At 46.3% G+C, this 11,181-nt stretch overlaps 1 protein-coding gene across 10 annotated transcripts in view; it reads left to right on the forward strand.

The window, feature by feature from the left end:
* Slc28a2 (solute carrier family 28 member 2) overlaps positions 1 to 5,084 on the forward strand; it is a 25,391-nt gene extending 20,307 nt beyond the window's left edge. For 5 of the 10 annotated variants that reach the window (XM_010632512.3, XM_010632515.3, XM_010632513.3 and 2 more), the window contains 5 exons: positions 156 to 353; positions 921 to 1,002; positions 2,010 to 2,108; positions 2,455 to 2,566; positions 4,315 to 4,932. In XM_010632512.3, coding sequence (XP_010630814.1) covers positions 156 to 353; positions 921 to 1,002; positions 2,010 to 2,108; positions 2,455 to 2,566; positions 4,315 to 4,432 — 609 coding nt within the window. In that variant the 3' untranslated portion in view covers positions 4,433 to 4,932. Of the gene's footprint in view, positions 1 to 155; positions 354 to 920; positions 1,003 to 2,009; positions 2,109 to 2,454; positions 2,567 to 4,314 lie in introns of all 10 variants that reach the window. The other 5 variants (XM_010632508.3, XM_010632509.3, XM_010632507.3 and 2 more) reach the window with 4 other exon arrangements.
* Positions 5,085 to 11,181: the final 6,097 nt, after the last annotated feature.

The following is an 11,181-nucleotide window of genomic DNA, read 5'->3' on the forward strand; positions in this document are numbered from 1 at the left end:
GGTAAAAAAAAAAAAAAAAAAAAAAAAAGAAAGCAGAAATACAAGACAGCGTGAAAGGAGAAGGGGAGAGATTGGGCCAAGGGTCCAGAGAAGGCCCTTGGTGCGGCAGTTGCAATGTGTTCTTCCTCTCCCCCGGCTACCTCTCCCTCATCCAGGTCATCTGCTCCTACGTGCTGAGGCCCATGGTTTTCATGATGGGTGTGGACTGGGCCGACTGTGCCATCGTGGCTGAGATTGTGGGAATCAAGTTCTTCACCAATGAGTTTGTGGCCTATCAGCAGCTGTCACAGTACAAGAGCAAACGTCTCTCGGGAGTGGAAGAGTGGTCCGAGGGCGAGAAGCAGTGGATTTCTGTAAGTGACGACCCAGAAAAAGCACACATGGCATGAGATCGCGGCTGTGGGTGTTTGACAGTAGTCAGGAAGCGTGACACAAAACTCGGAGACAGAACCGCAGGTGCTTTCCAGGGCAGCAAGTGGAATTTTCCATGAAGCAAATGGAATCCTATGGGCAGCAGCCTCACCTTCGATTCCTCAGCTACTCCGAGGTCTTGGGCTCTTTCTCCTCTGTTCTCCGACCCAGTGTCTGCCTGCTGTGTAATTGTCAGGTCCTTACAGTGTCCAGGGAGGACACGCTTTTTGATGGGCTAAGGCACTTTCTTCATTTTAAGCTGCTGAGAATTGATCTCCCTTCCCCCCTTGTCTCTCTGGCTCTTCCCTTTCATCAACTCATTCTTATGCCTTCTCTTTATTCAACAGTACCAGTGTTGGGTGGAGAAGCCCGTGATGGTCTCCGTGTCTCTGTCACCACAGTAACTCGGGGAGCAGTTACTTCCCCAAGTACCCTGGGACTTGCATCACGATCTCCAGACTACACATGTGGGTTTGAATCAGTCCACTTATTCACTTTGTTTTCCCTAGGTGAAAGCTGAAATCATTGCAACATTTTCACTCTGTGGATTCGCCAATCTCAGTTCCATCGGAATCACTCTGGGAGGCTTGAGTGAGTTGTTAATTTTCTCCAGCTCCCCTGCAAGTCAGCCGGGCCTGCAAGTCACTCTGGGAGGCTGAGGCCAGAGGGTCACAGATTTGAGCTCAGCCTGGACAACTTGTGATTTAAGTGCGACCCTGTCTCAAAATAAAAAATTAATCAGAAGGGGTGGGGATTTAGCTCAGTGGTGCCGCTGCCTGCCTCAAAAGTGCAAGGTCCTGAGTTCAATCCCTGTTACCTACCCCTGCCAAAAAAATAAATAAATAAAAAGGGTTGGGGATGTGGCTCAGTATGATGACCCAGGGTTCTACCCCTAATACACACGCACACACACACACACACACACACACACACACACACACACACACAAGGGCACACAGATACATGAAAGCAGCAGGCACACAAGGCAGGTCCAACAAGAGACAGTGTTGGGTCCAATGCAGGAAGGAGTGTGAGGCAGACGTGAATGCACTTTGGCCCTGGAGGTAGGGCCGAACGTGGGTGATGGAGCAACAGCATGAGGGAGGAAGGTGGGAGGGCCCTGGTGGGCAGGGGCAGGGGTGTGACCCACAGACCCCAGTCAGAAATGGATCTTAGAAGAAACAAAGTTCAGAACATCACGCAAACATCATTCTCGTGGAGCTCATGTTCTGGGGTAGAATCATTAAATTGACTTATTTGATAGCCGACTGAACTGCTTTCCTTTTAATTCATCCTTTCCTTCCTGGTAAGTACTGTCCGACTCCGAGGCCTGGTCACTGATTATACGAAGGCCAGCTAACAGTGGGATGTGCACTGTTTGGCCAAGGCTTGGGTTGGTGTTGCTCTCATCACAGTCAGGTGCTGATCATTGTGGAGGGAAGTCTGAGCAGCGACCCTCAAACTTTGGTGGTCGGTAGCCAGGATGCTCTTCCTCTGCTGACTTCTGTTCCTCTGCATCCTTCTAAGTGGGGGCTCCTGGCACAGAACTGATGTTGGGGTGAGGAAGAGATCAAATTGGTCTGTTTTGCTGTCTACAGCGTCCATGGTACCCCAGCGGAAGAATGACTTGTCCAGGGTTGTGGTCCGGGCCCTCTTTACAGGGGCCTGTGTGTCCCTCATCAGTGCTTGTATGGCAGGTAGGTGCCTCAGTGGGGCCTCCCAGTGAAAAGCGTGTACCTGGATCACAAGAAGGTTGCTGTCAGAATACTGAGTCCACTGGCCACCCCATAGATGTGTAGAAAGACACCTCAGTTAAGAACTAGTACAACCCCCAAGGAAGTCAGTATGGACATTCCTCAAAAACTTAAAGCTGAAAATTCCATCTGACCCAGCCATTCCCCTTCTAGAGGCTTCCACAAAGGGTTACAGTCATCATATTACAGTGATCTGTGCATTCCCATGTTTACAGCGGCACAGCTCATAACGGCTGCCAAGTCAGTGCCAAGTCAACGTCCCCTCAGTGTCCGTGTCCCTTTTGTCCAGGAATCCTCTACGTGCCCAGGGGAGCCGAGGCGGACTGCGTCTCCTTCCTAAACGCGAGTTTCACCAATAGAACCTACGAGAGCTACGTGTGCTGCCAAGAGCTCTTCCAGAGGTGAGTGAAGCCCCAGGACCCTTCTCTTGTGCGCTCTCCTCCACGCAGGAGCCTTCGGGGAGGGGAGAGAGAAGGCTCCCCGTATGAGAGGAGACACGAGTGCTGGTGAAGGCATAGGTCTGGGCCCTTCCCTGGTGGGGTGCCTTTGGTGTCTGCCCTTCTGTGTCCAGGGGCTGGGTTCTAGCTGTATTGGTGAGACCCGAGGAGCAGAAGGGCAGGGAAAGAACACGGAGAAAGTGGTTCTCTGATGAGAAGTTAATTCTTTTTATCATGATTGGAATATAGATAGAATAAAGGCTTAGCAATGGTTCCAAGTGGCGAAAAAAGTATGGGCTTCTTCATAAAGAAGAAATATTACTGAGAGAGGACAAAGTTAAATTTTTGCAATCATGATGCATTCACATGATGTGAAAAACGAAATTCTTTATCAGTTTCTAGCATATGAAAAGAATACAGCATTAAACTAGAAAAACTGATTTGGGGACACAAAAAGGAAGGGTTTAGGAGTTAGAGCATTCGGCACTGTTACAACGGAAGGTGTGTGTGCATGGCTGGCGACACATGGTGAGGGAGGGGAGGTCAGGGCATGAGGCTGCAAGAGACGGAAGGCTTTGGAAGAGGTGCTAGGCACTGGAGGTTTTGACCAGACGAATTCTGAACATAGACACGATCAGCTGTGCTTTTAGGAAAGATCCTTCTGGTAGCCACTTGGGTTCCAGGGAGATGGATGTGGACACTGCTGTGTCAGTGTTGGTGAGAGATGGTGAGAGCTTACGCTAAGCGGCTGTGAGGATGCAGAGTCAAGAGCGGAGGTCATCACTTGGATAGGAGAAAGGGGTGGGGTGGGAGGATTAACAGCCGTGTCTTCTGGCTTGGGCAAAAGAATCTAAAAATGCCATTTATTGATGGAGAGGAAGTGGGCTGGTTCCAGAAGAGGGGAAGCTTATGGCCTCGTTGGGTTTTGGATACGTTAACCTGGAGGTAGCTGTGGGACCACCGTGTAAAGCGACTCAAGCACCTCGGGCCTGGGGTCTGGAGAGGAATCAGAGCTGGAGATACCACTGGAAGTTATCGTTAATTAGCGGTCTGTTCACCATGCAGTGGATATTCAGGTGCTAGAGGCTTCACAGGCCGCTAGGTCAAGCGATGTGAATGGACGCTGCCCAGCCTGGGCTTTGAGCTCATGATCAGATGAAGCAACCAGTGTCCTCCGTAGTTCGAGCTGAATTATAATCCGGGTCGATCGCTGCTTTCGCAGCGTTTTGGTGACTGTGTTCTTACAGCGGTCAGTGGATTTCCCAGGCACATGTTGAGGATCATTAGCAGCTAGAATCTGAAAGAGATGTTTTTGTCCAGTTAATTACACTAATTTAGTCTGAGCTGTTTTCCTTTCTCAGAAGGAAAAAGGCCCCGGGATATTACCTTGCTTTTTAGAATAAATTTACTTTGAGATCACTGCTAGGCATAAATTTTGCCTCAGGTCTCTGGAAAGGAAAGTTCTAGATGGGCTGTGATTAGAAATTGGGCCCTGGAGCAGACACAAGTTGTACGGGGTTCCTGCTACTATTATTGCCAGTATGAATGAGAGGATTCATTTAATTGGTTCTGATTTATTTAGTCATGGCTGATGGATGCATTTATAGTCTCTGGTTTTGCTTTTAGCTGCCTGGTAACAATTACTGATATGCTTCGTTGACTTGTTTTTTTTTTTTTTTCTGACCCACTGACGCTCTGGCTTTTCATTTCAGTACCTCTTTAAATGGCACCAACTCACTTTCTTTTTCTGGTCCCTGGGAAAACAAGGAGTTCAGTGCCACGGCCCTTGTTAACTGCTGTGAATTCTACACCAACGCCGTCTGTGCCTAAACTGGTCGGTCCATTTCCGTAACACTTCTCAGCAGCTGTTTTGTGGTCGGGCATTTATATAGTCAGGGTTACTATTCTGTAAGGACCTCACTAGGATTGGTAACAGTAAAAGATTCATTTTGGTTCACTGTATCCAAAAATGAAAATTAGCATCCATCTTTCCATTCCTCATGGGCCCTCCCGAGCTTTTATTTGAAAAAAATAAATGTTGCCATGTCAAAAAAAAATCTTGAAAACCTTGCTGGTAGTTGTCATCTTAAAAATTATGTGTTGCAGTATGCTATAAAAGTGATTTAGTACATGTAGTGTCTGGGGACAGAGGTGGAGGGAGCTATATTTCTTGTTTTGTGGATGAGCTGAGCTTATATTACTAAAGTCACATATGAAAGGTACATGGATATTTAATGATAAAATTTTTCTGATTGTCACATATTTGTAAATCTGCAAGCTCTTCGACATCAATACACAGTAAGCAAAAAGGTCTTCCTGCATACAAACGTCTCTTGTTTAAGAGTCTTCCTTTGCTTTCGTATTTTCCTTTAGTGTCAACCGTACTTGCTTCGAGTTTACAGAGAACCATTAAAACCGTGGTTTTCAGGGGGGAGGGGAGTAATTTTGCTTCCTAGGGGCATCTGGCAGCCAGCCATTCCAGACATCAGCAGTTGTTAGACCCGGGAGGACGTTACTGACATCTACTGGGAGAGACCGGGATGACAGGGCAGAGTCCTCCAAGCCTCGGTCAGCCTTCCCCACCAAGAATTGTCTAGGCCCAAGTGTCAACAGCGCTGAGACTGATGCACTGATTCACAGTTATTAATATATTTACTTATGTATGCAATATTATTTATAATATTAACAGTATTATGTCCTAAAGAAAGGATTACACAGGATTATCACCTGACCTGACGCTTCAGAAGAATTCAAGACAGGTACACAAACAGGCACACGTACTTACACATTCATAGAACATTGCCACAACACTCAGAAAGTGAGAGTATTCCTGATGCTCATCAACAGGTGAATGCATAAACAGGCTGTGGTATATACACACAAGGGAATTTTATGTGCCCATTAAAAGGACGCAGAAATAAGGGAGGGTGGAGGGGGTGAAGGGAGGGCAGGGACAAGGGGAAAAATGAGAACCAAGACCTGTCACGTAAAGATACAAGATCCCAAGGATGAGTGTAACTGTACTGAGTTCCTAAAAGGTACCAATAAACTCAGTGAGATTTTTTAAAAAAGAACAAAGTACTGAGAAATGCTATCTAAACATAACCCTAAGTAAGGGTGCAGGATGAAAGGCTATTTACATAGACCAGAATAAATAAAGAGACAAAGCACAGGTTGGGGTTTTCCACGGACTGGGTTTTTCTTTGGGGTGATGGGAATATTTTAGAACTAGACAGAGGTAACAGCTGTGCTATTTTATGGTACTGAATTGTTAACTCTAAAATGGCTAATTTTGTTATGTGAATTTCAAATCAGCAAAAGAAAAAAAATGTGGTCTTGTACGTCTACCTCATCCAATTTCCCGGTTCTCTGAGCTCAGCCTCTTGGTTTTTCTTCTCAAACCTCCATTCCTCTGTTTTGCTTCCATATTTTCCAAACTTGATTTTTAAAAAAAAAAAGAAGCTTCAAAAATTACTTCTTGAACTGAAGACTGATATTTCCCTATGCTTGGTTTATTTCTGAGGTAGCAGGATGAAGGGTCTGGTGGTTATATTAGTCATTTTCTCATCACAGAGACACAATACCAGGCACCCACAACTGAAAAGAGGTGAGGTTTACTTTGACTCACAGTGTCATGGGATTTAGTCCATGGTCAGCTGGATCCAAGGCAGAAATACAGTGGAAGGGAGGAGCAGAGCAAAGAGGGTTAGTCCATGGCTTCGGGGAAGCAGAGCAGGGTAACAGTGCCAGAGAGGAAGGGACTAGGGGCCATATGGCAGCTGAGGTCACGTCTCCATGCCACTCCCAGAAGGTTGCTTTACTAATCTGCCAGGTGTTTCTTAATCCAGTCCAGTTGACATGTCATAATTAATGGTCCCAGTGGTGTTGGACACTGGGGGCAGATTCCTTGAGATCTGATGTGGGTTATGCCTCTCATTGGTAGGGTGACCTTGGCCAAGTTCCTGAATTTCTCTGTGTCTTAGTGTCTTCAACTGTAAATGCGGATGGGGAGACCTACTTCATAGGTAGGGATTGTGAGGCTGTCCGAAGGGGTCAGTGCTCACTGTAAGCCCGATGTAAGTTTAGCTACTATCATTGCTCTTTACGGAGCTGGGTTCATGGCTATCAATTTGGTATGAAATGTAGCTCATATAAAGAAGCATATGGGAAAGCAGCAGCTCCTCATCTCCAGGGCTGGCTTTTAATTCTCATTTTCCTACTTGAATTAAGTTTGGTTTAAATTCTTGCACTTAGAGGGCCTTGCCATAATACTCATGGGAAGTATAAGAATCATAATGTCAGCGTCTGAAAACAGTCTCAAAAACCACAGCTAGCCGGGTGTAGAGACTCACGCCTGTAATTCTAGCATTCTGGAGGCTGAGGCAGGAGGATTGCCATGAGTTCAAGGCCAACCTGGGCTACATGAGTTCAGAATCAATCTGAAGTACATAGCAAGATTCTGTCTCAAAAACAAAAACAAAACCACACAACAGAAAAGCCAGAGCTAACACAGAAAGCCCCAGCTGACTCTAGTGCTGAGCCAGAAGGTGATCATCAGCAGAAGACCCTGGACCAAAGTGACACAGCCAAAGCGGAGAATCCTGGGATGTGTGCAACTCAGACCAATCATTCTTGGACTCTGCCCTGGGGGCGGGACCAACGTGCTAACGCCATCGGCATCCATGGAGCATGTGCGTCTGCGGCGCATGCGCAGCCATGGAGCATGCGCATGACTTCCTTAGCAAGTTTTCATCCTTGTGGTAGGAGACCCGGACACTGAAGGAAGGACATTAAGCAAGAAGGTGGGAAAGAATCCTGACAGAAGACAAAGAGGATCGGGAAAAAGGAGAGTTGTGGCAAGGAGCTGTGGTGCATGGGTGGATGATAGTGTAGAGAGACTGGTAGTCTGTGGTCTTGCACACTCTGCCACAGTGCTCCACAACGCGCGCTTCTGGTTGAATGTGTGTGGATCCCTTTCCTGGCCAGGACACATATATCATATTTTGTTGGCTTCATGATATTTCATATAAAGATGACCCATAGTTAACGGTTTCCCCATCGGTGGACATTAAGACGGATATGTTTGGCCAGCGTGGGTGTCAAACCTTTTGCTTGCCTGGGGCACGTTGAGTGAAGAGTTGTCTTGGGGTGCATGTGATATACTTAATGCATTTATATAAGTAGCAAAACTTCCTCTGCTTTTTAATATTTTATTATAACATATAAAAGAGAGGGCAACATGAACATAAAGCTATTGGGATATTTTACCTCGCTTTGTGAAACCAGTACATCAGTTTGCTCCCCGACCACCATACGGCTGCTAAAAATCGCATACTAAAATGTTAAAGGTGTGTGATCTCCCACGGCTGCGTGACTAGCTGTCCAGTGCTTCACGGGGGCACTGGACGTGCGTGTTCTAGAACCTACTCAAAGTGGGCCAATTTATGTTTGACTTCTGACACTTTAGATGCCTGGATCTACTCTTGATGAAAGTTAAACTATTGATTGGTATCACTGGCTGTTAGACAAATGCAAATTAAAACAGCACCGAGACTCCATCTTGCCCCAGGAAAAACGACCAGCATCAAGAAATCTGCTACCGACCATAGGGGAGCAAAGACTGGATTTCACGAGGAGAACAGGGATCTTCAGAAAGGTGGGAGCAGGTTTGCTACCGACCATAGGGCAGCATACACGGGATTTCACGAGGAGATACAGGTTCTCTGAAAGGTGGGAGCAGGTTCGGCGATGACAGTCAGACAAAAGCACTCAACACCGAGGTGAAGTTTGCCAATGCTGCTGCAATTTTATTTCTAACTCCAGGTGTTTATATACTAGTTTCAAGGGCACATCACAAGAGTGATTCCAGTCACAGGCAGGCATAAGATAGACAATAGTACTGTAAAAATTAAGAACACAAGGTCAAGGTAAGACCACACCTATATACCATCACAAAAGCTAAGACCATTGAGTCAAGGTAAGACCACACCTATACGCAGTCAGAAGGGGGGAAGTTTGTAAGACAAAGGACTGGCTTTAGCATGTCACCTTCAGGTTCACCTTCAGGACTTCACAGTCCGGGGCTCAGGGTCAGCACTTTGGCCGCCCATCCTCTTGTGCCTCAATATCTCCACATCTCTAGGAACATCTAATTGTTCCTAACCTTTCTTGGGCCCAGAATACAATTCTACAGATAATGAACAAATAGTAATAAAGACAAAATAGAACAGAATTATAAATGAACCCAGTGTCCCCAAACTGCAGGCAGAGAGGCCAGCTATTCTCTTCACGGCTGACTTCGCATGGTGTGTGTGCCAAGGACCTCCAGGAGGCTTAACCCCGTGGGGACGATACCTCGGGTCTGGTTTCTGCCAGGTGACCGGCATTGTCACGCAGACTCCACTGGAGTGGTCGTGGCAGAAATCAAATGCTGGAGAGGCTGGGGGCAGGGGAGGAAACTTTCTACACGGTTGGTGGGAGTGTAAACTGGTACATCCACTACAGAAATCAGTATGGAGATCCCTCAAAAAACGAAAACTAGAAATTCTATTTGGCCCAGCTATTCCCTTTCTAGGTATCTTCCTGAGAGACTTATTGTCCTCAGGTTACGGTGACACATGCATGCCTATGTTTATAGCACAATTTAGTGCACAATTGATAATGGCTGAATCCTGGAAGTGGCCTGTGTGTCCATCAACAGATGAATGGATAAAGAAGGATGTGGTAATTACACCGTGGAGCATTACTTTGACATAAAGATAAATTTGAGTTGTTTGTAGGAAAATGGATGCACTTTGAGACCATAGTGTTAGGTGAAATAAATCAGGCACACAGCTATGAGCATGTACCAATTTCACACGAGGAACGTAAACATTAGGTACCACACATATATCTGCATAAACTTGAAAAAGAGATACATCAACATCGGGATAACAAAAAGCATGGCCGTGGGAATAATTGATTTTTTAAGGCAGGAGCAAGATGATTAGGAGCCACAGATGTAGATTGAAAGCCCCAGCCTAAGTCTTTTTCCAGCCACGTGGGATCTCTTGAATCCCACCTCTTTATAACAAAGATGATGGTAACCCAGTCCACCTCCGAGGTGGCTAGAGAAAGTTGTAATGCACGTACGATGGGGGAAAATCGTGTAAATGGTAAGATGCTCCAAAAATCTTCCCACAAGCGGTCAGGACGTGAGGATCCCACCCAGAGCCTTGGCTCCTTTTCACACAGACCTTGGCTTGCTCCTGGCACTGCCCAAGGAGCTTTTCCTGTTTTGTTGCTGGCCCACCCCCCCTCACTTAATCCAGACACCGACTCTTTGAGGAAGGTACTGTTGCCATCTCAGTTTTCTAAAGGAGGAGAGACAGGCAAAGAGGGTTCAGTAGTTCACAGAAAGTCACAAAGGGACAGAGCTGGGATTTGAGCCCAGCTCCTGTGTGACTCCAGGGGTCTTGGTCTCACCACTATGTCCACCCTCACATGGTCTCTGCCCTTCCTGCCTCCTCCTCTGTCCGCAGCACAGTGTCCCAGGGTCCACCAGCCTAGCTCAAGTGAATTCATCAGCTTCTAAACTCAAAGTATTTTATACTCTCTGACTCACCCATGTGCCAGTCATGCCCTGCTGCTATGTGGCATCTTTTATATTTTTGTCTCGTGCTGTTATTTGTTTTATTGTTCTTTTCTATTGTAGCACATTGAAAAATAGTTGCTATGAAACTTCCAAGTCTCTCAAGGGTAGAAATGTTTTATTTAGCAAGTTATTTGGATCAGGTCTTTGCATAGGAAAGCCCACGAGGGCAGAGACCAAGTCCGTTTTATTACCAAAGACTTAGAACTGCTTTTTTTTTTTTAAGGCTTGGGCTCAACTATTAGAGCAAAGTGAAGGGAGAGAAAACGTGTGCTAGTGGAAGAACCCACGTACAACACTTATATGGGGTGGGGTTGAAAAATAGGGTGTGTGGTATTTATTTATTTATTTGAGACAGAGTCTCTCTGTGTAGTTCAGGCTGGTCTCGAACTCACTATGTCCTGTCTTAGCCTTCCAAATGCTGGGATTCCAAGCATGCACCACCATGCCCAGCTGGTGTGTGTTTAAATTAAAAAATTATTACAGGGGCTGGGGATTTAGCTCAGTGGTGCTGCTGCCTCCCTTGCAAGCACAAGGTCATGAGTTCAACCCCCGGTAAAAACAACACAAAACTTTATTACTGTAGAAGACACATTGCCGTTAACCCCCCCTCAAGATATTCCTCTTTGGTTTGATCACACTCATCTCGTGGTTCTTGCCGCTGTCTGAAGCAGCTCTGGAGTCCTCTTTCCTGAGTGTCTTTAGTTGCATGCTGTGGTGGCTGCCTGGGTGTCCTGACACCCACAACTCTGAGGAGGAAAGATTTATTTTATTTTTTTGGTACCGGGGATTGAACTCAGGACCTTACGCTTGCAAAGGAGGCACTGGAACCACTGGGCTAAATCCCTGGCCCAGGAAAGATTTATTTTGTAGAGGTTTCACTTCTAAAGGACAGCATGGCAGAGAGAGAGAGAGAGAGAGAGAGAGAGAGAGAGAGAGAGAGAGAGAG

This window comes from Fukomys damarensis, unplaced genomic scaffold (assembly GCF_012274545.1).
Source record: "Fukomys damarensis isolate Sample0158 unplaced genomic scaffold, DMR_v1.0_HiC HiC_scaffold_17, whole genome shotgun sequence".
Lineage (NCBI taxonomy): Eukaryota > Metazoa > Chordata > Mammalia > Rodentia > Bathyergidae > Fukomys > Fukomys damarensis.